General features: G+C 43.3%; 4 protein-coding genes and 1 long non-coding RNA gene across 26 annotated transcripts in view; 2 read left to right on the top strand and 3 right to left on the bottom strand.

The window, feature by feature from the left end:
• The window catches only part of ptk2aa (protein tyrosine kinase 2aa), a 65,160-nt gene extending 64,257 nt beyond the window's left edge, over nt 1–903 (bottom strand). For 6 of the 11 annotated variants that reach the window (XM_081716369.1, XM_081716370.1, XM_081716372.1 and 3 more), the window contains exon 1: nt 652–900. The gene's annotated coding sequence lies outside the window, so the exon portion shown is untranslated. Of the gene's footprint in view, nt 1–651 lie in introns of all 11 variants that reach the window. The other 5 variants (XM_081716367.1, XM_081716368.1, XM_081716375.1 and 2 more) reach the window with 3 other exon arrangements.
• LOC113590646 (tubulin alpha chain-like) lies at nt 202–6,009 on the top strand. Of its 5 annotated transcripts, XM_027030896.3 has the most exons (5): nt 267–338; nt 3,958–3,999; nt 4,102–4,321; nt 4,461–4,609; nt 4,688–6,009. In XM_027030896.3, the coding sequence occupies exons 2-5, from the start codon at nt 3,997–3,999 to the stop codon at nt 5,663–5,665; spliced, it is 1,350 nt and encodes a 449-aa protein (XP_026886697.1). In that variant the 5' UTR covers nt 267–338; nt 3,958–3,996; the 3' UTR covers nt 5,666–6,009. The 5 variants fall into 5 exon arrangements, 4 of the variants coding, with proteins under 4 accessions (XP_026886697.1, XP_081572505.1, XP_081572506.1 ...); XM_081716379.1 differs by having other exon boundaries at nt 4,461–6,009; XM_081716380.1 differs by having other exon boundaries at nt 3,958–4,321; nt 4,461–6,009.
• Nucleotides 6,010–8,541: 2,532 nt separating this feature from the next.
• LOC118241249 (uncharacterized) lies at nt 8,542–15,593 on the bottom strand. 2 transcript variants are annotated; one of them, XR_004775932.2, is made up of 3 exons: nt 14,644–15,593; nt 10,665–10,802; nt 8,542–10,399 (listed from the first exon to the last, which is right to left on the bottom strand). It is a non-coding gene; the product is annotated as an uncharacterized LOC118241249 (long non-coding RNA). The 2 variants fall into 2 exon arrangements; XR_014124271.1 differs by having other exon boundaries at nt 14,648–15,590.
• On the top strand, nt 10,811–20,148 carry LOC113590654 (tubulin alpha chain-like). Of its 2 annotated transcripts, XM_035525555.2 has the most exons (5): nt 10,811–14,330; nt 17,910–17,951; nt 18,054–18,273; nt 18,413–18,561; nt 18,640–20,148. In XM_035525555.2, the coding sequence occupies exons 2-5, from the start codon at nt 17,949–17,951 to the stop codon at nt 19,615–19,617; spliced, it is 1,350 nt and encodes a 449-aa protein (XP_035381448.1). In that variant the 5' UTR covers nt 10,811–14,330; nt 17,910–17,948; the 3' UTR covers nt 19,618–20,148. The 2 variants fall into 2 exon arrangements, with proteins under 2 accessions (XP_035381448.1, XP_081572507.1); XM_081716381.1 differs by having other exon boundaries at nt 17,910–18,273.
• A 136-nt stretch (nt 20,149–20,284) lies between these two features.
• dennd3a (DENN/MADD domain containing 3a) overlaps nt 20,285–27,109 on the bottom strand; it is a 20,955-nt gene continuing 14,130 nt past the window's right edge. For all 6 annotated transcript variants that reach the window (XM_081716366.1, XM_035525550.2, XM_035525553.2 and 3 more), the window contains 9 exons: nt 26,113–26,283; nt 25,689–25,818; nt 25,268–25,375; nt 23,799–23,941; nt 23,367–23,527; nt 22,479–22,618; nt 22,138–22,256; nt 21,404–21,541; nt 20,285–21,141 (listed from right to left, as the gene is read on the bottom strand). In XM_081716366.1, coding sequence (XP_081572492.1) covers nt 20,941–21,141; nt 21,404–21,541; nt 22,138–22,256; nt 22,479–22,618; nt 23,367–23,527; nt 23,799–23,941; nt 25,268–25,375; nt 25,689–25,818; nt 26,113–26,283 — 1,311 coding nt within the window. In that variant the 3' untranslated portion in view covers nt 20,285–20,940. The remainder of the gene's footprint in view (nt 21,142–21,403; nt 21,542–22,137; nt 22,257–22,478; nt 22,619–23,366; nt 23,528–23,798; nt 23,942–25,267; nt 25,376–25,688; nt 25,819–26,112; nt 26,284–27,109) is intronic.

Below are 27,109 nucleotides of genomic sequence, written 5' to 3'. Positions count from 1 at the left end.
GAGTCTAAAAATAAAATGGCTCTGTACTCGCACCGTAATTCCACCGCCCCAGGACACAAAAAAGCAGAGTAGGTTTCGCACAGAGATCCCAGAACAAATGACAGATGAAGCGCCGCCGCCCTCCTAACTTTTCACCGTCGACCGTTTTAACCTACATGTCATACCTGCCTTCGATAACTCAGGAAAGCCGTTGGCCGAGCACGCGCAATGACGTTATTCCCAACGACTAAACACGCGCATATTTCAGTTTTCCGAGGAGAGGCAAAGTGATGTAGCCTGATTCAAGCGTGATTGAGAGAGGCAGACTCACCGATCTATAGTCTACGATAAATGATCAGGTACGACAAAAATCGATTATCTTTAAATACACACCATACAGCATATTCCGCAACAACAGTGTTTTCGGTTCGTAAAAATATGTAGGCAATAGAGAAACCGGTCGGGGACGAGCTGCAAATTAGCTACACTATCTTACAAATTTACACACGAATCTACGGCACTGTTTCGAAGGTTGATGTTAATAATTCCCTGGTTCCACTATAAAACACAAATAAGAGAAAGTCACTACCTCAAAATGCAGTCAAATTTACAAATGAATTTGTCTTTCCTGCTTCCCAAGAAATGCTGGAAAACAACATGGAAGCTACTCACTCGCTTTATTCCACTTCCTTCGTCTGATCGGTGACTTGTAACTCCTATCAAGACAATATCACTCTGAAGTCTGTGATTTAATTCCCACTTTGATCAAGCTGATGTGCAGCGCGTGCGCTTTTTTGTGCCGCCGCGAGCCAGGCAGTTTGCTCGTGCCTACTCCTCGTTCCCCCTCATCGTAAATCGAACATTCCAACATGGCTGCCGCGTAGCAACCGGACCGCTACAGTTACACCCCTTCGAAAAAAAAAAAGAAATTAGTGGAGTCTCACTTTTGATAACCTGACCGCTCAAAATACCCCGGGGGCAAGAAAGGCTAAGTCTGAAGGGACAAAGATGCCTAGTTATAACCTGGGCACATCGAGGAATAGAAAGAAACTGTTTTGCTATGAAATGTTTTAACCAACAGGCCTACATAAACCAAAGTGTTGATGAAGAAATTTATGTAGGCCTACATTAAAAATATTCTTCTAAATATTCTTCTAGTGACAGTAGATAATCATCTGAAAATTGGGTGGATTATAGAGCCGCACGTCTTAAGAGAACGGCATCCTGTTCTATAAAATCTATAGTCTAACCTCTTTCATGCAGTTTCATTCAGAATCTTAACTCTAACTAGACCTGCCTGTGTCATTATCTCCTGAGGGTTATGATTTTACCAGTAATTGCTGGCCTGGTATTTGTCTTGTCCTGTATTTATTATTGTTTATTTAATGTTTCTTTAATGACATTTTGTACTATGTTGGACTGTTTGCACTTGTGTAGCATGTTGTCTGTGGCACTGTTGTTTTTATGTTGCACCATGGTCCTGGAGGAACATTGTCTCGTTTTTGTTGTGTACTTGTATATAGCTGAAATGACAATAAAACCTCTTGAACTTGATGCTAGCGGAGCCAGAACTGCTTGGCTTGCCGTTTGCCCTTTATTTCTTTAGCAGCCTGTTTCACCTTCACTACTCTCAGTAAGTGCCTGACCTAAGAGCACAATGACAAGACCTCTACATCCAATCTGTGTATCCCACCAGACACCTACTCCACAACACATGATCACCGTCCAGACCCATATTTCATGACTCATGTCTGGGCAGGGATGGTTCTACTGTAAATCCCCTCATAGCATGCAATCATCTGTGAAGCAGTTATGCTGCTATCCATAGCCAACAGCCCCGGTCACCCCTGGGCAAAGAAGGAGAGAGAGATAGAATGTAATTCTTCACCTGTCCCCATCACCTCAGCTCTGGCTGCGCTGGAGTGTTGGTGGCACCTGTTCTGTAGTAACCTGACTCTCTCTCTCTCTCTCTCTCTCTCTCTCTCTCTCTCTCTCTCTCTCTCTCTCTCTCTCCTGTGAGAAAACCCAGCTAGTCTTCATTTAGCCTGAGTAAGTAATCTCTATCCACTGTGTCCTTTCATTCCTCTGGACACACTCCTATTAGTGTCTGCCCAGAGTGTGGATATGTGAATTCAGCTGGTTGTCAAAATGTATAAATGACAAAAACCATTTAGCAAGCCAAATATAATCCAGATTGGATACTGTGTCAATCAAAGTATTTTTGCTAGTTGTATAGTTGTAGTGGGCTGTGGTAGCTCAGTGGCTAAGGTCCCTGACTACTGATCAGAAGGTTGCCAGTTCAAGTTGCCACTGTGGGCCCCTGAGTAAGACCCTTAACCCTCAATTTTTGAAGGTGTACTCAGTCATAATTGTAAGTCGCTTTGGATAAACGTGTGAGACGTAAATGTATCTTGTAGGTGTCTGATGGGCAAATAAGATGAACACTTTCTTTTATTGACATAAAGAGTACTGCATGTTTAAAGGTTATGTCAGTTCTAGTAACATTCTAGCGCAAGGCTCAATTCCCACTTTAGAGAATTACTTGCATTGCATAGTTTGCCTCCCACGTTTCAGAGCATTTTAAATATGGAGTGAGTAGAGACTGCTGAGCCATGGCTGTCCTCGCTTCACATCAAACATCTCTCTCCCACTACTTCTGAGCAATACTTCCCACACACCATTCATGGCACACCCTCTCTCTCACACACACACACACACACACACACACTCTCTCAATTGCATTGTTGACAATACAACTGTACGGCTCTGTTGCTGTACACTGCAGTGCAGTGCAGGCCTGGAGCAGGACACTGTACCATAAAGGTAATGCACCAGATTTGACTTTGAACCAGGATGATAAACGCATGGAATACAAACAGACACATGGACACAAAGATGTACAAGTCTAGTCAAATGGCCTTGGGTTTGTATCATTACTCTGCTTCAAGTATTAACCTGGTTAATATTTTCTAAGATCCCGTTGACCTTTGCACATACTATTGGTTTAAAGAGGGTTAGATGGGGGGAATAGAATATGGGAAAACTTTGTGTTTATAATCCTTGTGACAAAGGCTAAAGGCAGCCACCTTACCCAGGGCTAACAGCCAGCTCTCTGGCATAGCAGCCAAAGCATCCATTTAACCTTCCCAAGTGACAGACTCCATCATTCCATTCTCCCCTTCTAAGAGTGACAGTCCCTGTCACACTGCCTTCACCTCCAGGATGAGCCCCTGTGCAGGACACTGTTCACATGTCCCTCTACCCACAACTGCCCTTTCCATCAGGGCCAAACCCATATCCATCATCAGGGATCCTCACACTGGGCTACACCATCCCCGCACAGCAGAGGTGGGTTCATCAACCTGGAGCACACTCCCAACGGCATCACATCCCACTTTTGACACCGTGTGCGATGAAGGCTGAAGGCAGCCACCCTACCATGGACTCAAACCCTGGGCTGACAGGAGGTAAATGTGAGCTCTGGCCATTGGACCAACTGTGTCCTGATCCCTGACCACTGGACCAGCTCTATGGCATAGCAGCCATTGTCAAGCCCATTGTCACCAACAAACTTCTACTAGATAGATTGCTAGATAGTTTGCTCTGTCTTGTACACTACTTCAAGGTAGTTTTATCTACAAAGTTATTTTAAAGATGGATGATAAAGGATTTCTATCTTTTGAAATAAATGTTTCTGGAATTTCAAGGCATGGGGAATGTGTGGGTTAGGTGTGTGCTAGAATACGTGTCTTTGCTTCACGTTGTATTTAGAATGGCAAATGTGAATCCACTCTTACTTCAGGACTTAATTGAAAAACCACACCCCCACCAACTCAGTTCATTCTTGATAAAGCTCAGCCAGGTGGTTAACATCATACAGCTGTGTGGGTAAGCATTGCTTGTATTTGTGTAGCTAGAATAACACTATTGAAGCTGTTTTTCAAAAAATATTAGGTGTTGTGTTTCTTGAATTTGCAGGTCCACATCTTTCTCAGTTTTCTGGAAACACTAAAAATAATGGTAAAGTTATGCTAATTATTACAAAAATGTTTTTCAAAAAGACCCATCAAACTTGCACTTGTCTATGCCTCTGCTTGTAATGACAAATTTTCTGTTCAACAGAGGGAGTGCATCTCTGTACACATAGGCCAAGCAGGTGTACAGATGGGCAACTCCTGCTGGGAGTTGTATTGTCTGGAGCATGGCATCCAACCTGATGGCATGATCACCTCTGGCAGCACTTCCTTGGCTGATTCCTCTTTTGGCACTTTCTTCAGTGAAACCGGAGCTGGGAAGTATGTACCCCGAGCTGTCTTTATAGACCTGGAGCCAACAGTTGTAGGTATAGCAGCACTTGAACCCTGTCAAGCTCTTGACCACTACTTGTACATGACTTTAGGCTACATTTTGATTTCTCAGTGAAGCCATGTTCATTTGGCAGAAATGGGTTGGTTATGTGACTTGTAATTGCTTACTCCCAGATGAGATCCGCAATGGACATTATCGCCAGCTTTACCACCCAGAGCAGCTGATCAGTGGCAAAGAGGATGCTGCCAATAACTATGCCCGTGGCCACTACACTATCGGCAAGGAGATTGTTGACTCTGTGCTTGATCGAATGCGGAAAATGGTGAGCTGCGATTTGGCTTCCATGTTGTGTGAAGCACCCATTTGGAAGCTCCTAATGATGGGTTTTCTTCTCATGCAGGCTGACCAGTGTACAGGTCTACAGGGATTCCTGATCTTCCACAGCTTTGGTGGTGGAACTGGATCTGGGTTTACCTCTTTGTTGATGGAGCGTCTGTCTGTTGATTATGGCAAAAAGTCCAAGCTGGAGTTTTCAATCTACCCTGCTCCCCAGGTTTCCACTGCAGTGGTAGAACCCTACAACTCCATCTTGACCACTCACACCACACTTGAGCACTCGGACTGCTCCTTCATGGTTGACAATGAGGCCATCTTTGACATCTGCAAGCGCAATCTAGATATAGAACGTCCCTCCTACAATAACCTCAACAGACTCATCGCACAGATTGTGTCTTCGATCACGGCTTCTTTACGCTTTGATGGCGCTCTTAATGTGGATCTCACAGAATTCCAGACCAACCTGGTTCCATACCCTCGCATCCACTTTCCCTTGGTTACCTACTCCCCCATTATTTCGGCCGAAAAGGCTTATCATGAGCAGCTGTCTGTAGCGGAGATCTCCAATGCTTGTTTTGAGCCAGCCAACCAGATGGTGAAATGTGACCCTCGCCGTGGCAAGTACATGGCCTGTTGCTTGCTCTATCGTGGTGACGTGGTGCCCAAAGATGTCAATGCTGCCATCGCCAGCATCAAGACCCGTCGCTCCATCCAGTTTGTGGACTGGTGCCCCACAGGCTTCAAGGTGGGGATCAACTACCAGCCCCCCACGGTGGTTCCAGGAGGGGACCTGGCAAAGGTGCAGAGGGCCGTGTGCATGCTGAGCAACACCACGGCCATCGCAGAAGCCTGGAGTCGCCTGGATCACAAGTTTGACCTGATGTATGCCAAGCGCGCCTTTGTGCACTGGTATGTGGGTGAAGGGATGGAGGAAGGAGAGTTCTCTGAGGCCAGAGAGGACATGGCTGCCTTGGAGAAGGACTACGAGGAGGTTGGAGCAGATTCTGCTGAAGCTTATGAGGAAGAGGAAGACGAATACTAGAACCGTCTGCTCTTGTAGCAGAGGCTTTTTGTCTAGTTTCTCAAATAAAGAGCATGGAGCATGTACAGAGTCTCTGATCCATTATTCTTTTTTTTTTTTGAATTTCTGAGGAGGGTGGTGTCACCTGAGGCCACCACCCATTCCATGCCTTGTGTATTGTACCGTCTTAGGGATTTACAATATCCTAGCTCCATCTGTAAAAAAAGAACCTTGTCAACTTGGCTGTTCAGTTAAATTCTTTGAAAAAGCTTATTTAAAGCTGTTCTATTCATGTTAACTTTACCATCTAGAAAGTAGTCTTTGTGCAAACTTGACTGTCACTTTGTCCTATGCTAACAAAAAATTAGATGAATGGGGGGGGGGGAACTTTTATTCTGGTTTCTTTTCCCCTCATGTTGGGTTGTATGCAACAAGGAAAACGATCCAATGGCGATCATGAGTCTGCTGCCCCCTGCAGGCTGAGAAGTAGGGAAACCCTTTTAAGGTGGCTGCTTGGTAAAGATCTGTTGCAATTAAAATTTCCCAATAACACTCGACCCAAAAACGTGCAGTAAACAGACTTGGTAGCGATTTAAAATTGGCATGCACCTTAAATTATTCATCTGAAACTAATTTTAACATTTGAAAATATAGTAACAAACACTTTAGAATAAAGAACAAATTCTGACATGAGGAAAAAAAAAAAAAAAATCTTTTATATGGTATCAAACCTTCCAAATGGTAATGTACACGTGTGCATATAAAAACCTAAATACGATGCTGCAAAAGCTGTGGCTACTAAAACAAAAATCATTAAAATGTGTGCAATAACTAAAATAAATTGGGTTACTAAAATCAATAAGTTCAATTTATAAAGCACGTTTCACAGACACAAGGTCTCTTTCCAATGACGGTGGAGACAAATTGACAACACAGTAATTAACAAACATGGATAAAAGAGGTGTTTTTAAGATGTGAAGGCAAAGATTGAGGTAACGTCTTCCATAGTTTTGGGGCAACGACACTAAAGGATCTGCCTCGTACAGCCACCAGTCTAAACTTGGGGGTGGAGAAGAGACCTGCATTACAGGACTGAAGTGTAAGGGTGCAAGTTGCGCTACCTGGGGAGATGCAAGACCATGCAGAGCTTTGAAGGTAAGGAGGAGGATTTTGAACTATTTGTGTTCAGGGACAGGGAGCCAGTGTAAATGGTGTACACTAGGGGTGATGTGGCCTGATTTCCTTATATGAAGGAGGATGCTTGCAGTTGAGTTTTGGACATATTGAATTGTGCAGATGGTTTTTTTAGGGATGCAGATGAAGAGAGAGTTACAGTAGTCAAGACGAGTGGTGATGAAGGTGTGTGTGGAGAGCATAGGCCTAAGCCTAGCTCTAGGAGAAAAAAGGCATTTTTGATCAGGGTTCAAAAGAGAGAGGTTCCTAACCATGGATGAGGAACTGATCAAGATACTGTCCAGATTGGAGAATTTTTATATTTTGGACTTCCGGCCAATAAGTAAAAATTCCATTTTATCAGAACTGAGTTTTGAGAAGTTTAAGAAGTACAGCAGAGTAAAACAGGAGGTGGTAGGGTAGCGTTAGCCTTGGTGTTAATATGGATCCGAGTGTCATCCGTATAACAGTGGAAATGAAGACCATGCTTGCGGATAATCTGACGAAGGAGGAGCAGATAATGAACACGAGAAGACAGATCCCTTGGGAACACTGAGTGACAGTAGCAGCATGGGATTTGTGTTTACTTAAAACAACAAAATGTGTTCTATTTGAAATATAAGAGATGAACCATTCAAGAACTGTATTTGTAATGCCTATGGTTGAGAGGCAATCAATGAGTACGTTATGGTTAATTGTGTCAAATGCGGCACTTAAATCTAGAAGTAGGAGAATACTCAGGTCACCAGAATCAGCAGAGAGAAGATCATTTAGAACACATAAGAGGGCCGTCTCACTGCTGTGAATGGGACGGAAACCAGATTGAAAAGGTTCATATAGTGCCTGTGTATTTAAAAAATACTGCAGTTGAGAAGCTACAACTTTTTCTAATACCTTGGCCAGAAAGGGGAGATTGGAAATGGGCCAGTAATTATCAAGAAGTGCAGAATTTAGTCAAGGTTTTTTAAAAATGGGAGTGATAGCTGAGGTTGAGAGCTGAAGGAACACAACCTAAGGTAAGGGATGTATTAATGAGATGACAGATGGGAGCAGAAACAGAACAACACTTCTTAAGAGTAGTGAGGGCAGGATCACGTTGTCAGGTAGAGGAATTAGAATTTGATATAGTCTCAGAGATTAGGGAAGGTTGGGTGAGATCGAAGGCAGAAAATTGTTCAGCAGCAAGGGTGAGAAGGGTGTCCCCGTAATCAAATGCAGGGAAAGCAAAGGGGAAAAAAAAAGATTACATTTTGGATATTTTTCCATTAAAGAATCTAAGAAAACCTTCACAACGTTCAACAGTACCAGATGGAGAGGAAGATAGAGGCGGAAGGTTCTTATTAATAGTGAAAAAGAGAGGCACTTTATGGGTCCATTTCTACAGACTAAAGGCCAAATTCGACTCAAACATTAAACAATGATGCAAAAATGCCCTGCAACTACTGCACACATGGCCAAGTCTAAAGTAAATACTGGTGCCATCACAAGATACTAGTACAGTACAGGGAAAGGAGTCATTTCTGTCGTAAAAACAGACTGACTTCAAATTGCAGTAGAAAAAAAAAACATGTCCTTCTCATCAACCTGTTCATATATATATTTTTTTAGGAGACCTTCTTGGGACAATCAGATGATCATTCCAAGCACCATCATTCTTCGCATTACTACTTTAGCTTTTTCCTTGGCTCCTCTGCTTGGAGCATCTGTTAGGAGAAGCAAACATGGCATATACAGTTATGTGCTAAATAATAGCAGTGTATTTAAAACAACTGAGAAAAAGCTCAATCCTCATAACAGCATTTATTTCCATATACACAAAGGCACTGGGAGCACTGCACATTCAATTCCAAATGAAAACATGAACAAAAATTGATACTTTAAACTGAAAATGAGAAGAAAAAAAAAAAAGGAAAAAAAAGAAAAAAAAGAAAGAATGGGCCATTCAAAAGAAATTGCAGTGTCTTCATTTTCATTTACAAACTGGAATATTTAGTTTAAACTGAACGTTCTTTACAGATTTAGCTTTTCTGTTGATCACTGAACTAATATTTTAGTTGTATAACCTTTATTTCTGATAACTGCTTTACATCTGTGTGGCATGGAGTCAATGGAATCCGACACCTGCGAACAGATATTCCAGCCCAAGATGCCTGGAATACATGCCATAGTTCTTCTGCATTCTTGGGTTTTGCATCAAAAACAGCATTTTTGATGTCACTCCACAAATTCTCAATCGGATTGAAGTCTGGGGATTGGGTTGGCCACTTCATAAAATCAATCTTGTTGGTCTGGAACCAGGATGTTGCCCGCTTGCTGTTGTGTATGGGCTCCTTGTCCTGCTCAAACACCCATTTCAAGGGCATTTCTTCTTCAGCATAAGGCAACATAATCTCTTCCAGTATTTTTGATATATTCAAACTGGTCCATGGTGCCTGGTATGCGATAAATGGGTTTGGCGCCAAAGTATGAGTAACATCCCCAAACCATTATGCTTGCACCTCTATCTTTTTAGTCTTCAGTGTATCGTGGCTTGAATTCAGTGTTTATGGGTCGTTTCACAAACTGTCTGTGGCCTTTAGACCTGTTCATATAATGTTGCACTTCTCTTTAGTCAAGTCATTGTGTTCTTTGGCAAACTGTAACCTTTTCAGCGCATCTTCATTTTCAGCAATGGTACTTTATGAAGGTTTCTTGCAAATAGTTTGGCTTCTTTTATTTCCCTGGAGCTGATCATTGGATGCTTTGCCATTCTTGTTATTCTATGATCTATACAGATGGTAGTATTTCTTTTCCTACCAAGTGTTTCGGGTTTTGTTTGCCATTTTAAAACATTTGAGATCATTTTAGCTGAGCAGCCAATTATTTTCTACACTTCTTTATGTTTTCCCCTCTCCAATCAACTTCTTGATCAAAGTTCTTTCTCCTTCGGTACAATGTCTGGAATGACCCGTTTTACTCACTGAGAAAGGGCTAAAACCAGCAGGTACAACATTTGCTGCCCTCCTTTAAATAAGGGCCATAATTGACATCTGTTTCTTCATAGAATGAATGACCTCACTAATTGAACTCCACACTGCTGTTAATTTGAACACATCCCTTTCATTAAATGAATCAATTACACCCAATTAGCAGCGTGCATGTCATGACTGTTGATTCTGTTGGTTGCCCATTACTTGGCTACACCTAGTCATACATTTTTTCCCCTGTGTTGTATTATCTTTTCTGTCAAAAATCAGTAAATACATTAGTGATGTTAGACTGCTATTATTTTGCACATAACTGTATCTTCTTGTGAAGCACATTCATTTACCCACAATGTCCTTGTGTCTGTTTGTGTAGTTAGGCAGCAAGGGCCACATGTTACTTCCAGAAGTCTGAGCTCGCATTGTCCACTCTTTTCTGTTATTCTACTTTCCAGATAGCGATCTTTCCATCCTGACCAGCTGCATCGCTGAGGACATATCGGTCTTCAGCCGAGCACAGAGCCATCAGCTCCTTTTCCACTCGGTGGCGCTCTGTGTCTACCACGTAGATCTTCCCACGAGACTTCCCCCCGCCAGGGCCGTTGCAACCCACCCAGATCTGAGAGAGAGAATTGATTTTTATTCCACATATGCTTGAAATCAAGGAAAATTCTTTAGTTTTTAATCAGTGGCTATGAGCACCGCTTCAATCATGTAAGGATAGAATAACAGTTTTAATCACTTGCATTTCTGTTCATTATAAATATTGACAAGTGCAGAGAAGTGATGTCTACAAGAAAACTACACATCAGCAAGACACAAAACCTACCCAAACTTATATACCACCAGCTGTCTGCCTGCCCATCGTGCAAATGATTTCTCACCTGGTTCTTGACCCTGATCATGCAGATGACACCTGAGGATTCAGGCAGCTGGATCCTGTTGAAGGGCCTGCTCAGGTCACCCAGGTGCCACACGCACAGCTCGCTTGCTCCTGCACAGCCTGTCCACACCTGCTCCCTCTGCAAAGGCAGCCCACATTAGCATAACTGGGGCAGAGGCAGCCAACAAGGCTCATGCCACACAGCATTCTCGGCTGCTGGATGATCTCATCACAGGACGCTGCCAAATTTTTTCCTTGGACTTAACTACATTCTACCTAGAAATCAGCAACTTCCACTAGACATTGAAGACTACTTTAATCACAAAAACTACATCTAAAGAACTACCTAAAAAAACTACCCAAGTAATGTGAACATTTTTCTTTTTCCATCATGGCCACTTCCGTTCTTCTTCAGTGTTCAGTGTGCAACGTGTTTAGCTATTCTTCGTCCATCATTAGCGTTAGTTTTTCTGCGAGAAGTGCAGATTAATCGCTAGTCTGACAGAGATTATTCTAGCGCTAGAGAGGCACATCCTGACCTCATTAAGTGTTAGACCTATCGAGGAATCAGAAGTACAAGATGTGGATGCTGTAGGTGAAGTTAAAAAGCCCTCAACTCCTGCACTACCACACTTGCAGCGATTCGAATGGGTGACCTTACAGCCGAGCTTTGTCTTGCTCACGGGAGCACCACACCTTTCCCATTCTCGTGTCCAACAGGTTTGCCCCACTCAGCGTTTCACCCACTGACAGACCTGTTGAATGAGCTCTGGTTACAGCGGACTATTTTGCAACACGTGAAATTAGCTAGGCCTTTAGGGACATCAGCAGCAGTAGTTAGCTGTATACCTGGAGCCAGGGCATTGAAGGTAATCTTAAGGTCTTAGGCAAGTATAGTTTCTCTAAGATAGTCATTCACGTAGGAGAAAACAATATATGCCTCTGACGGTCAGAGATTATCAAGAACAATATTGCAGAGGAGTGTCAATTAGCCAAGGCAATGTCCGATGCTGTAGTATGCTCTGATCCTATCCCAATGCTGTGCGGTGATATAACGTACAGCCAGTTTATCTTTGCTGAACTGATGGATGTCCAAGTGGTGCTCCCAAAACAATGTGGGGTTTATAGATAATTGGACCACATTCGAGGGCAAGCTTGGTCTTTTAGGGCAGGATGGTATTCATCCTACTAGGGAGGATGCTGCTCTCCTTTCCTGTAACATAGGCCATAGTCTCATGACAAACCTAGTTAATCTATGACAATCCAGAGCGGAGGCAGGGCAGCACACAAAGAGACTAAACCAGTCGTCTGCTGGTCGTTATGTGAGGTCACCCGAGGTTCATCACATTGATACCCGAGCTTAGCAGAAATGCAGAAAACGAAGAAAAACAATGTCTTAACATAATTAGTATTAGAGTAACGGATTCACAGAACACTGCCTGCACCTTTCATCTAATGCTGGGTTTACTAAAATGTTAGATCCCTAACATCTAAAGTGCTCATGATAAATGAAATCCTAAAAGAACATAGATTTAATGTACTTTGTCTAACAAAAACCCAGATCAAGCCAAAATGAGTACATGGCTTGAAATGAAGCGTGTCCTTCTGGCTACAGGTATGTACACTGACCTCGTCTAACTGGCCATGGAGGTGGCATTGTAGTTATTTATACTGACACATTAGACATAAACCAGAAGCTGTTATGACTGAGTCCTTTTAAATTATTTTTACTAGCATAAATAATGCAGCCAGTGATAAGAAGCCTACCCAGCTTCTTCAACTAATCGACATCTACAGGCCACCAGGACCCAATTCAGAATTTATTAATGAGTTTGCAGATTTCCTCTCCAATCTACTGAATGCTTAGAATCAGTATTACACTGCACACTCAATGATGTTGCTTCAGTTAAGAATTAAAATAAATTAGGGACAAAAAATTAGTACCTTGATATAATGATCATATTCACAATTTAAAACAAAAACACTCAAAAAACAGAATGTAAATGGCACCACACTAGTCTTCCAGCTTGCATAGAAGGACAGCCTTCTCAGTATAAAAAGGCACTTATGTCCACTCGAACAGCTCATCTCTCAACCCTTATATAAAATATAAAAAATAATCATAGATTTCTCTTTAGTACAATTGCACATCTAACTAGGAATAAAACTGACACCATTGCTCAGATTACACCATCACATAGTAAGAACGAGTTCATGAAATTTCTCCAATGATACAATTAAGCACATTAAAGATAGCATTCAGAGTATTAATGTGACATTGGCAGCTACTTAGAGAGCAGAACAACTAAGCCAAAAGAGATTCTAGAATAATTTACAACTAGCCAAAAGCCAGAACTTACATCACTGCCCACATACTTTAAAGAAATCCTACGTGAAGTAATTGAATCTTTACTGAATTTAATAAAAACTCCTCCTTGAACATTGGCTACATACCTAAATCATAAATTAGCAGTAGTCAGACCACTTATCAGAAAAATCTGACCTCAACCCATGTCAGCTGTCAAAGTACAGTCTGATCTCAAACTTTCCATTTATTTCCAAGATCCTAGAAAAAGATGTAGCTCAGCAACTAAACTCATGCCTGAATAAGAACCAGATACATGAAGTCTTTCAGTCAGGGTTTAGATCTCATAGTACAAAGACAAGTAGTTAAAGACCTCTTGTTGGCTTCTGACCAGGGTTATGTCTCTTTGCTTATATTGCTTGACCTGAGTGCAGCATTTGACACTATAGATCACAACATTTAACAAGATAGACTCGAAAATGTTGTTTGGATTAGGAGAATAGCCCTTTCCTGGTTTAAATCTTACGTGGCCGGTCACTAGTAGTTTGTTAACATAAATGGAGACTTCTCAGCATACAAGGTTAGCCTCATCTTTTTTCTTTATACATGCCATCTCTAGGTGGCATTATACATAATCACTGTGCTAGTTTCCTCTGTCACGCTGATGATACTCAGCTCTATGTCTCAGTCAAGCCAGATGATGCTTTCCTTTCACCTCTCTATCGTTCAAGGTTCTTGACTGAGAGCGGCGGAGTGCTGATGTTCCAGGGTGCCCTTATGCCTGTGGTTCGTTCTAGCTCTATACTTTTAGCTATGCTGCTATAAGTAGATCTGCCGGTGTCCATCTTTGCACGTAATAGATTATTAGGCATAAATTTAGGGAACTATTATATTCTTTCTTTCCGCCGAGGTACACCAACCCCTGATGTCATGATGTAATTGAGCCTCGACCCTTCTCAGCTGCTATGGCTACTCCCACCACCCCCTGATGTCTCCTGCTGTAGCCCACTACACCTCCACCCTAGCTAACTACTTCTCTGTTGCCCTTGATGGATATTCTCGTTCGGGATGGGTTTCGTACACACGCACACCACTGGAACCAGACTAGGATCCCAGAACAAATGACAGATGAAGCGCCGCCGCCCTCCTAACTTTTCACCGTCGACCGTTTTAACCTACATGTCATACCTGCCTTCGATAACTCAGGAAAGCCGTTGGCCGAGCACGCGCAATGACGTTATTCCCAACGACTAAACACGTGCATATTTCAGTTTTCCGAGGAGAGGCAAAGTGATGTAGCCTGATTCAAGCGTGATTGAGAGAGGCAGACTCACCGATCTATAGTCTACGATAAATGATCAGGTACGACAAAAATCGATTATCTTTAAATACACACCATACAGCATATTCCGCAACAACAGTGTTTTCGGTTCGTAAAAATATGTAGGCAATAGAGAAACCGGTCGGGGACGAGCTGCAAATTAGCTACACTATCTTACAAATTTACACACGAATCTACGGCACTGTTTCGAAGGTTGATGTTAATAATTCCCTGGTTCCACTATAAAACACAAATAAGAGAAAGTCACTACCTCAAAATGCAGTCAAATTTACAAATGAATTTGTCTTTCCTGCTTCCCAAGAAATGCTGGAAAACAACATGGAAGCTACTCACTCGCTTTATTCCACTTCCTTCGTCTGATCGGTGACTTGTAACTCCTATCAAGACAATATCACTCTGAAGTCTGTGATTTAATTCCCACTTTGATCAAGCTGATGTGCGGCGCGTGCGCTTTTTTGTGCCGCCGCGAGCCAGGCAGTTTGCTCGCGCCTACTCCTCGTTCCCCCTCATCGTAAATCGAACATTCCAACATGGCTGCCGCGTAGCAACCGGACCGCTACAGTTACACCCCTTCGAAAAAAAAAAAAGAAATTAGTGGAGTCTCACTTTTGATAACCTGACCGCTCAAAATACCCCGGGGGCAAGAAAGGCTAAGTCTGAAGGGACAAAGATGCCTAGTTATAACCTGGGCACATCGAGGAATAGAAAGAAACTGTTTTGCTATGAAATATTTTAACCAACAGGCCTACATAAACCAAAGTGTTGATGAAGAAATTTATGTAGGCCTACATTAAAAATATTCTTCTAAATATTCTTCTAGTGACAGTAGATAATCATCTGAAAAATGGGTGGATTATAGGGCGGCACTTCTTAAGAGAACGGCATCCTGTTCTATAAAATCTATAGTCTAACCTCTTTCATGCAGTTTCATTCAGAATCTTAACTCTAACTAGACCTGCCTGTGTCATTATCTCCTGAGGGTTATGATTTTACCAGTAATTGCTGGCCTGGTATTTGTCCTGTCCTGTATTTATTATTGTTTATTTAATGTTTCTTTAATGACATTTTGCACTATGTTGGACTGTTTGCACTTGTGTAGCATGTTGTCCGTGGCACTGTTGTTTTTATGTTGCACCATGGTCCTGGAGGAACATTGTCTCGTTTTTGTTGTGTACTTGTATATAGCTGAAATGACAATAAAACCTCTTGAACTTGATGCTAGCGGAGCCAGAACTGCTTGGCTTGCCGTTTGCCCTTTATTTCTTTAGCAGCCTGTTTCACCTTCACTACTCTCAGTAAGTGGCTGACCTAAGAGCACAATGACAAGACCTCTACATCCAATCTGTGTATCCCACCAGACACCTACTCCACAACACATGATCACCGTCCAGACCCATATTTCATGACTCATGTCTGGGCAGGGATGGTTCTACTGTAAATCCCCTCATAGCATGCAATCATCTGTGAAGCAGTTATGCTGCTATCCATAGCCAACAGCCCCGGTCACCCCTGGGCAAAGAAGGAGAGAGAGATAGAATGTAATTCTTCACCTGTCCCCATCACCTCAGCTCTGGCTGCGCTGGAGTGTTGGTGGCACCTGTTCTGTAGTAACCTGACTCTCTCTCTCTCTCTCTCTCCTGTGAGAAAACCCAGCTAGTCTTCATTTAGCCTGAGTAAGTAATCTCTATCCACTGTGTCCTTTCATTCCTCTGGACACACTCCTATTAGTGTCTGCCCAGAGTGTGGATATGTGAATTCAGCTGGTTGTCAAAATGTATAAATGACAAAAACCATTTAGCAAGCCAAATATAATCCAGATTGGATACTGTGTCAATCAAAGTACTTTTGCTAGTTGTATAGTTGTAGTGGGCTGTGGTAGCTCAGTGGCTAAGGTCCCTGACTACTGATCAGAAGGTTGCCAATTCAAGTTGCCACTGTGGGCCCCTGAGTAAGACCCTTAACCCTCAATTGTTCAAGGTGTACTCAGTCATAATTGTAAGTCGCTTTGGATAAAAATGTCAGACGTAAATGTATTTTGTAGGTGTCTGATGGGCAAATAAGATGAACACTTTCTTTTATTGAAATAAAGAGTACTGCATGTTTAAAGGTTATGTCAGTTCTAGTAACATTCTAGCACAAGGCTCAATTCCCACTTTAGAAAATTACTTGCATTGCATAGTTTGCCTCCCACGTTTCAGAGCATTTTAAATATGGAGTGAGTAGAGACTGCTGAGCCATGGCTGTCCTCGCTCCACATCAAACATCTCTCTCCCACTACTTCTGAGCAATACTTCCCACACAGCATTCATGGCACACCCTCTCACACACACACAGACACACACAGACACACACTCTCTCAATTGCATTGTTGACAATACAACTGTACGGCTCTGTTGCTGTACACCGCAGTGCAGTGCAGGCCTGGAGCAGGACACTGTACCATAAGGGTAATGCACCAGATTTGACTTTGAACCAGGATGATAAACGCATGGAATACAAACAGACACATGGACACAAAGATGTACAAGACTAGTCAAATGGCCTTGGGTTTGTATCATTACTCTGCTTCAAGTATTAACCTGGTTAATATTTTCTAAGATCCCGTTGACCTTTGCACATACTATTGGTTTAAAGAGGGTTAGATGGGGGGAATAGAATATGGGAAAACTTTGTGTTTATAATCCTTGTGACAAAGGCTAAAGGCAGCCACCTTACCCAGGGCTAACAGCCAGCTCTCTGGCATAGCAGCCAAAGCATCCATTTAACCTTCCCAAGTGACAGACTCCATCATTCCATTCTCCCCTTCTAAGAGTGACAGTCCCTGTCACACTGCCTTCACCTCCAGGATGAGCCCCTGTGCAGGACACTGTTCACATGTCCCTCTACCCACAACTGCCCTTTCCATCAGGGCCAAACCCATATCCATCATCAGGGATCCTCACACTGGGCTACACCATCCCCGCACAGCAGAGGTGGGTTCATCAACCTGGAGCACACTCCCAACAGCATCACATCCCACTTTTGACACCGTGTGCGATGAAGGCTGAAGGCAGCCACCCTACCATGGACTCAAACCCTGGGCTGACAGGAGGTAAATGTGAGCTCTGGCCATTGGACCAACTGTGTCCTGATCCCTGACCACTGGACCAGCTCTATGGCATAGCAGCCATTGTCAAGCCCATTGTCACCAACAAACTTCTAGATAGATTGCTAGATAGTTTGCTCTGTCTTGTACACTACTTCAAGGTAGTTTTATCTACAAAGTTATTTTAAAGATGGATGATAAAGGATTTCTATCTTTTGAAATAAATGTTTCTGGAATTTCAAGGCATGGGGAATGTGTGGGTTAGGTGTGTGCTAGAATACGTGTCTTTGCTTCACGTTGTATTTAGAATGGCAAATGTGAATCCACTCTTACTTCAGGACTTAATTGAAAAACCACACCCCCACCAACTCAGTTCATTCTTGATAAAGCTCAGCCAGGTGGTTAACATCATACAGCTGTGTGGGTAAGCATTGCTTGTATTTGTGTAACTAGAATAACACTATTGAAGCTGTTTTTCAAAAAATATTAGGTGTTGTGTTTCTTGAATTTGCAGGTCCACATCTTTCTCAGTTTTCTGGAAACACTAAAAATAATGGTAAAGTTATGCTAATTATTACAAAAATGTTTTTCAAAAAGACCCATCAAACTTGCACTTGTCTATGCCTCTGCTTGTAATGACAAATTTTCTGTTCAACAGAGGGAGTGCATCTCTGTACACATAGGCCAAGCAGGTGTACAGATGGGCAACTCCTGCTGGGAGTTGTATTGTCTGGAGCATGGCATCCAACCTGATGGCATGATCACCTCTGGCAGCACTTCCTTGGCTGATTCCTCTTTTGGCACTTTCTTCAGTGAAACCGGAGCTGGGAAGTATGTACCCCGAGCTGTCTTTATAGACCTGGAGCCAACAGTTGTAGGTATAGCAGCACTTGAACCCTGTCAAGCTCTTGACCACTACTTGTACATGACTTTAGGCTACATTTTGATTTCTCAGTGAAGCCATGTTCATTTGGCAGAAATGGGTTGGTTATGTGACTTGTAATTGCTTACTCCCAGATGAGATCCGCAATGGACATTATCGCCAGCTTTACCACCCAGAGCAGCTGATCAGTGGCAAAGAGGATGCTGCCAATAACTATGCCCGTGGCCACTACACTATCGGCAAGGAGATTGTTGACTCTGTGCTTGATCGAATGCGGAAAATGGTGAGCTGCGATTTGGCTTCCATGTTGTGTGAAGCACCCATTTGGAAGCTCCTAATGATGGGTTTTCTTCTCATGCAGGCTGACCAGTGTACAGGCCTACAGGGATTCCTGATCTTCCACAGCTTTGGTGGTGGAACTGGATCTGGGTTTACCTCTTTGTTGATGGAGCGTCTGTCTGTTGATTATGGCAAAAAGTCCAAGCTGGAGTTTTCAATCTACCCTGCTCCCCAGGTTTCCACTGCAGTGGTAGAACCCTACAACTCCATCTTGACCACTCACACCACACTTGAGCACTCGGACTGCTCCTTCATGGTTGACAATGAGGCCATCTTTGACATCTGCAAGCGCAATCTAGATATAGAACGTCCCTCCTACAATAACCTCAACAGACTCATCGCACAGATTGTGTCTTCGATCACGGCTTCTTTACGCTTTGATGGCGCTCTTAATGTGGATCTCACAGAATTCCAGACCAACCTGGTTCCATACCCTCGCATCCACTTTCCCTTGGTTACCTACTCCCCCATTATTTCGGCCGAAAAGGCTTATCATGAGCAGCTGTCTGTAGCGGAGATCTCCAATGCTTGTTTTGAGCCAGCCAACCAGATGGTGAAATGTGACCCTCGCCGTGGCAAGTACATGGCCTGTTGCTTGCTCTATCGTGGTGACGTGGTGCCCAAAGATGTCAATGCTGCCATCGCCAGCATCAAGACCCGTCGCTCCATCCAGTTTGTGGACTGGTGCCCCACAGGCTTCAAGGTGGGGATCAACTACCAGCCCCCCACGGTGGTTCCAGGAGGGGACCTGGCAAAGGTGCAGAGGGCCGTGTGCATGCTGAGCAACACCACGGCCATCGCAGAAGCCTGGAGTCGCCTGGATCACAAGTTTGACCTGATGTATGCCAAGCGCGCCTTTGTGCACTGGTATGTGGGTGAAGGGATGGAGGAAGGAGAGTTCTCTGAGGCCAGAGAGGACATGGCTGCCTTGGAGAAGGACTACGAGGAGGTTGGAGCAGATTCTGCTGAAGCTTATGAGGAAGAGGAAGACGAATACTAGAACCGTCTGCTCTTGTAGCAGAGGCTTTTTGTCTAGTTTCTCAAATAAAGAGCATGGAGCATGTACAGAGTCTCTGATCCATTATTCTTTTTTTTTTGAATTTCTGAGGAGGGTGGTGTCACCTGGGGCCACCACCCATTCCATGCCTTGTGTATTGTACTGTCTTAGGGATTTACAATATCCTAGCTCCATCTGTAAAAAAAGAACCTTGTCAACTTGGCTGTTCAGTTAAATTCTTTGAAAAAGCTTATTTAAAGCTGTTCTATTCATGTTAACTTTACCATCTAGAAAGTAGTCTTTGTGCAAACTTGACTGTCACTTTGTCCTATGCTAACAAAAAATTAGATGAATGGGGGGGGGGGAACTTTTATTCTGGTTTCTTTTCCCCTCATGTTGGGTTGTATGCAACAAGGAAAACGATCCAATGGTGATCATGAGTCTGCTGCCCCCTGCAGGCTGAGAAGTAGGGAAACCCTTTTAAGGTGGCTGCTTGGTAAAGATCTGTTGCAATTAAAATTTCCCAATAACACTCGACCCAAAAACGTGCAGTAAACAGACTTGGTAGCGATTTGAAATTGGCATGCACCTTAAATTATTCATCTGAAACTAATTTTAACATTTGAAAATATAGTAACAAACACTTTAGAATAAAGAACAAATTCTGACATGAGGAAAAAAATCTTTTATATGGTATCAAACCTTCCAAATGGTAATGTACAAGTGTGTGCATATAAAAACCTAAATACAATGCTGCAAAAGCTGTGGCTACTAAAACAAAAGTCATTAAAATGTGTGCAATAACTAAAATAAATCGAGTTACCAAAAACATGGCACTTTATAGGTCTATTTCTATAAACCAAAGGCCAAATTCTATTCAAACAGTAAATATAATGATGCAAAAACTGCCCTTCAACTATTGGACATGTGGCCAAGTTTATGTAAATACTGATACCATCACAAGATACTAGCACAGTACAGGGGAAGGAGTTGTTTCTGTTGTAAAAACAGGCTGACTTCAAATTGCAGTAGAAAAAATGCATGTCCTTCATATCAACCCCTTCATGTATTTTTTAAGGGACAATGGTGATTAGAAGCACCATCATCCTTCACATTACTACTTTAGATTTTTCCTTGGCTCCTCTGCTTGGAGCATCTGTTAGGAGAAGCAATTAAGCAATTATGCAATATGCATAATTAGGCAATATGCTGTTAGTGAAGCATATTCATTTACCCACAATGTCCTTATGTCTGTTTGTGTGGTTAGGCAGCAAGGGCCCCGTGTTACTTCCAGAAGTCTGAGCTCGCATTTTCCACTCTTTTCTGCTATTCTACTTTCCAGATAGCGATCTTTCCATCCTGACCAGCTGCACCGCTGAGGACGTATCGGTCTTCAGCCGAGCACAGAGTCTGAACAGAGTCTGAATGAGCCATCAGCTCCTTTTCCACTCGGTGGCGCTCTGTGTCTACCACGTAGATCTTCCCACGAGACTTCCCCCCGCCAGGGCCGTTGCAACCCACCCAGATCTGAGAGAGAGAATCGATTTTTATTCCACATATGTTTGAAATCAAGGAAAATTCTTTAATTTTTAATCAGTGGCTATGAGCACCGCTTCAATCATGTAAGGATAGAATAACAGTTTTAATCACTTGCATTTCTGTTCATTATAAATATTGACAAGTGCAGAGAAGTGATGTCTACAAGAAAACACATCAGCAAGACACAAAACCTACCCAAACTTATATACCACCAGCCATCTGCCTGCCCATCGTGCAGATGATTTCTCACCTGGTTCTTGACCCTGATCATGCAAATGACGCCTGAGGATTCAGGCAGCTGGATCCTGTTGAAGGGCCTGCTCAGGTCACCAAGGTGCCACACGCACAGCTCGCTTTCTCCCGCACAGCCTGTCCACACCTGCTCCCTCTGCAAAGGCAGCCCACATTAGCATAACTGGAGCAGAGGCAGCCAGTGAGGCTTATGCCACACAGCTCCATGAAAGCCACACCAGGACCATAAGAAGGTAATGTTTGCTGATGATTGGAGCTGATGCCAGGGGTGATGCCCTTTAGGAAATGCTGATGACATGTGTCAGTTGTTTTATCACCAGCTAAGAGTTCACTTGATTACCAACATTTTATAGGTCACCTCTGCTACTCATGTGAGCTTGGAACACAGATAAGGAGGGACAAAACCACCATAACCAACTGAAGATGGTTATTGGCAACCACAGCCAATCACAGTTCAGTACCATCTAAAACAGCGAAATAAAGATTAACACACAGCAAGCCATAAAAATGGCAAGAACCAACCCACCACATCTGAACATTTTACTATCAGGACACTAAAGAGAGAAGAGTCTCTGTTAACACCCCCCCAATTTGTAAACCATTATCATCTTATTAAAAGCCCTCTTGGCATTATGAGCTGTGTGACCCTGATACAGCATGCAGGAAGTGAACATGACACAGTGTTCTTGGCAGGAAAGAAGCGGGTGGGGCACAAGCCCTGGCGTCGCTCACCTCATTAAGCACCAGGAAGCTGGTGTAGGAGCTGGGGCAGACCCGCAGGTGATCTGGGAGGGCCATCCTGCGGTGCACTGTGCCATTTCGACGCACCTCCATCACGCTGTCCTGTGCGCCTAAAAACCCAGATGGGGTTCAGATGGCTCAATTCATGAACTGTAGACTAGCTGAGCAGAGCTGAATGAATGTTCACAAAGTCCCCAAACACTGTCAACTACTGTAATTCTGTTATGGTAGAAGTATACAAAATGCATGGGTACAAGAGCAGCATTAAGAAGTCTTAGGAGATTTCTTCCCAAAATCTATTTAACATAACTGTTCTACAAGAGGCCACTTACAGCACCATAGCCTCCCGTCGAGGAGCTGAATGGAGTGCAGTCTGTCGCACGCCAGTCTGAAGTGGCGTCTCACCTGCAGTGTAGCCACGTCCCACACGATCACTGTGCCCTCTGCACTGCTCGAGTACGCCACCACATGGCTACAAAAGGGAACGTGCAACATGTGGAACAGGTGATCTCAGGACAAAGATCCACAGCTGGGCTCTCTTCCAGTCCGGAACATGCTTGAGCCTGCTAGTCTGCATTCTGTTTTGGGTCCTAGCATGCCTGAGTCTGATAATCTGCAGTCTGTCTTGGGTCCTAACACACCTGAGTCTGATAATCTGCCTTCCCTTCCAGATCTGGACACTCCTGAGCCTGCTAATCTGCACTCTCTTTGGGTCCAAACATGCATCTGATAATCAAACTGAGTCTGATAATTTACTGCCTTCTTCAAATCCAAGAGAAGAACAAAAAAGGTGAACTGGCCGCGGTCATCAACGGCCATATTGGAAAACTAGCTCAGTCAGGAGTGGTCCTGAATTTTCTCCACTAGCATTCATTGAGGTCCAGGGTTTTGCTGCAGTCAGTATTTACTAAATTCAACTGATTAACATCAATGGTGAAGATTGGTTACATTATTATTGGTTAGGATTACTGGTTAAATTAATGAAACGGTGGAGGCAGGTGTGCTATTGTTTGAGATGAACAAAGCTTACTGCCACAGGATCACTGTGGGATACAGGATCTCTGATTTATGGAACAATATGCCTACCATGTGGCACTACAATTTCCATGTTGCATAAAACACATCAACCCTAAGTTCATAAGTAAATGAAAAAAGCATTAGTCATTTAAATGGGAAATGTTTATAGAAACCATATGTTACGCAATTTCATAATGAGTTACCTATATTTATCAGACCTATCTTCCAAGGCGAGGCTGGTGACCTCAGCACGGTGCTCCCTTAGCTGTTTATTGCAGGACATACTGTGGGTGTTGATTATGTAAATGATAGAGTCCTGAGAGCCAATCCATAACTGCTGCTCCTCCACTCCCAGCATGCAATTCTAAACAATCCGAAACAAGGACAGGTTGTGAGGCATGAAGTGAACACAGAGAATCACCAGGAGGCAGCAAACGCCACAGGTTACTGACAATTGCAATCATTATCACAATGCAGTCCATTCAGAAATTTCCATATGAATATTCTTCTATGACTTTAGTCGGTCAGTCCCCAGAACGACCCACTGCCTGAGGCTATATGTGCTTTTCCAACAAACTCTGTATTAGTTTTCTTTTGGAGGCCATATCAAAGACAGTATGTGGAAAGTCCCTTACCAGGCGCGAGGACCCAACACGAATGCAGTTTTGCTGTATGGACCAGGTGGCGGCATCAAACACCACCACCGTCCCGTCGCTCAGAGCGCACCAGAGTTTCGGGTGTCCGCCTCCGGCTGCCGCGGAGGCCATGCCCAGCTGTCCTAAAATAAGCCCCGTTCACAATTAGAGCTCAACAAGAGTACAGAAACAAACCAACAACCAACCATCCAAAACATTAGGGAATATTCAAGCATTCTAATGGTGTTGTTTCCACGTGAGTATTGAAGTAATGATGTAGAATTGAAATAGTACTTGTCCGACAGGAGAATGAATGCAGTTTATATTTGTGTTGAATCATACAGCATGTACAGCATGAGCAGCAGTGCGCCAGCCTGGAGTGGTCATGTGACTTATACACTTTGCACTAAAATACATAAATCATGATCTAAAACAAGTAGGTCACTGTCTTCCTCCCAGCTCACAGGGCTGCCTTTCACACGCTTAGCATTAGCATTAGAACAAATAAGAGAAGAACTTCATGGACAGCGTCACAGACTAGGGCTACATCTGTCCCAGTGTGCCCAGGGACATTTCTGGGAACCCTTATCAGATGTTTTGCTGGAATGTAAGCCAGCTACTAGCCAGTCTACCTGCAGATGAAAAGTAATAGCTCACAAACACCAGATTCCTTTAGGAAAGAGTACCATAAGGCTCAATAAGACTCAGAATGACATCAAATCATATCCAGGATTTACCCTGTCAGAGTCAGTGTTTTCCGTTTCAGAATGACAGCCCAGTGAATATCTGCCATAGTGAATTCCATAATTATTAAGAACTACACCCATCATGTGTCAAAATGAACATTCCACTGCTCCTTGTCTGAGTCAAATCATCATCAGTGATCCAATTGCTTAGACTTCCTGATTCATTTCTGATGTGACCATAGAAATTAGAAGAAAACCAGAATGTCTATGGAGGAACTGCGTCAGCCTTTGTGTAGGTGGAATGCAAAAGGCTGGACGAGACAGACTGCATTTCCATGAAACACAGCCAGAATTCTCACTCCACATGCTTAGTGAAACAGGTCTTACCAGGCTGGTCTGCATAGCAGTTGTTCGCATAATTTTCATTTGTACTGTTGTGATGACTGAGCTGAATTTCTGTGGGTTATGCAGTTCTAGAATGTTTAACTACTTACTAATCTTCCCATTTCACAGTTAAATGAATACAGGGTTGAATACACTCTTAAATGTACTCTCAATGTTTTCTAGATTAGCTGCTATTTTTGTCTGAATGGGAGTATCAGGGTCTGAATGTAAACTTAATTTACAGGCTACTTCAACAAGACTCAGAGCAGGGCACCAGAGTCTTGAGCACTTCTTACAGTTGGGACCAGCCAATGACAAACCTGTGTGCTTTGCTAGCTTAGAACCTCCAACTAAACAGCATTGTGTGTCCCCAGCTTTCCAAAACATGCCACATCTTACCTGGAGTATAGAAGAGGATATCCACGGCTTGGGGGGAGGTCAGGTCCAGGCAGGGGTTGATCTTATGCTTCAGGGTCTCAGAGGTAGTTTTGGGGACCATTATCGGCACTGCTCGGAGACACCAATCAATGGGCACCTCTCCCTAGCCATTTCACTTTACAGTGGCATTTGAATGGAGTATGGTGACTTAACAATATACTATTATTCTTATCTAACGTCTCAGCATAAAAATGCTGTTGCAGGAACAGAACATTTTCAAATTATACTGAAATAAATACTTTTTATGTGGAAAGGAGGAGCTGATGTTAGCACTCTATACTATGAGCATGTCTGAACAACACGAGCACATGGGAACAAGAGAGGTCTACACTGCCATCTAAGCAAGGCTTCGATTGAAGCAGGTCAGTATCGAATTACAAACCTTCCCGCTTCATCTTGTCAAAGTGTGCCAGTTTTGAAGCAGCATAAATAGCCTTCTGAGATTGGAGGCAGCCAACCACAGCGTCCATCAGCAGGGCATTTGTTAGGGCCTGTTGCATGTACTGAGGGTCCTGGAGAAGAAGGGGTTCCCCCAGTCAGATTTGTTAGAAGGCAGATTTTGAGAGGAGAAAACTCTCGACAAGGTGATTAGAACCACGACCAAACTTGCCCTCCACCCTTCAATGATTGGACAGAGAACCAAACAGTCCTGAGTCTGGACTCCCGTTTGCTGTCTAAGAGATACCAGGCCAGAGTCCAGTACATGCAAAGGTAGCTGGAGAGGTAACTGCTGTGACTATACCTACATGAGATTCCAGTTAGACTCTACCAAGTGTGTTTCATCAGCATAACTCCATTGGACAAACCTTGTGTTCGTCTGCCATTTTTCTCCCTGCCCACATCTCCTTGATCATCAGGTGCCACAGCTCGCATTCGGTTTTCAGGTTCGCCTCGAACGTCTCCCTCCTCGGCCTGGTCTTGATCTTCAGAGAGGGAATCCTCATCAACAGCAAAGGTGCAGAGGAGATCTTCACTTCCTGAAGGAGAGCAATTGCCAGAGACCTTCTCATAAAAGACAGGCAACATGAAGACAACATCAAGGTCTGTCACCTTTTCAATACCAGTGATAAAAATAGCACTTGTACGCTGAAGCATGTACTTTGCCTTCTGTCTTACTCCGTTTCCCAGCCCCCCTTGGGAAAACTTTAGGACTAATAAGCTTAACTTTGCATTGCTCCACTGTCGCTCCCTCACAGATAAAGCACAGATAAAGCAATCTAATTGTTCAAAACAAACTTGATTTATTTTTTCTTACTGAGACTTGGCAGCAACCTGAGGACTACTTATATCTCAATTTACTAACACCCAGTGGCCATAATTATTTGGCCAAGTCCAGAACACAGGGCAAAGGTGGTGGTCTGGCTGCTGTCTATAACAACACTCTTAATGTCTCTGCCCGTACCTTTCATGAGGTATCCTCATTTGAATATTTGGTGTAGAAACTGTCTCCTTACTCTTACTGTTTTTGTTATTCTACCACCCAGAACATCTTGGGCCTTTCTGTCAGAATTCAGTGAGCTTCTCACTCTGGCCAGTGCTGTGTGTTCAGCGGTGGTTGTGCTAAGGGACTTTAATATCCATGTGGACACCGACTGTTCATTTTCAGTTGAGTTCCTATCTGTGCTTGACTATTTATCTCTGACTAAACATGTCGATTTTCCTACCCAATCTCATGGTCACACACTAGATCTAATCTGTTCCTCTGGTTTAGATATTACTTCTAATACTGGATTGCTAGTTGGTATCTCTGATCATAAATGTATTGAAGCCACTGCTAGCATCTCAGTCACTCATCCGTGCACT

Source organism: Electrophorus electricus, chromosome 6 (assembly GCF_041902795.1).
Source record: "Electrophorus electricus isolate QZ-2024a chromosome 6, ASM4190279v1, whole genome shotgun sequence".
Lineage (NCBI taxonomy): Eukaryota > Metazoa > Chordata > Actinopteri > Gymnotiformes > Gymnotidae > Electrophorus > Electrophorus electricus.
This window is presented reverse-complemented; position numbering and strand designations above follow the sequence as displayed.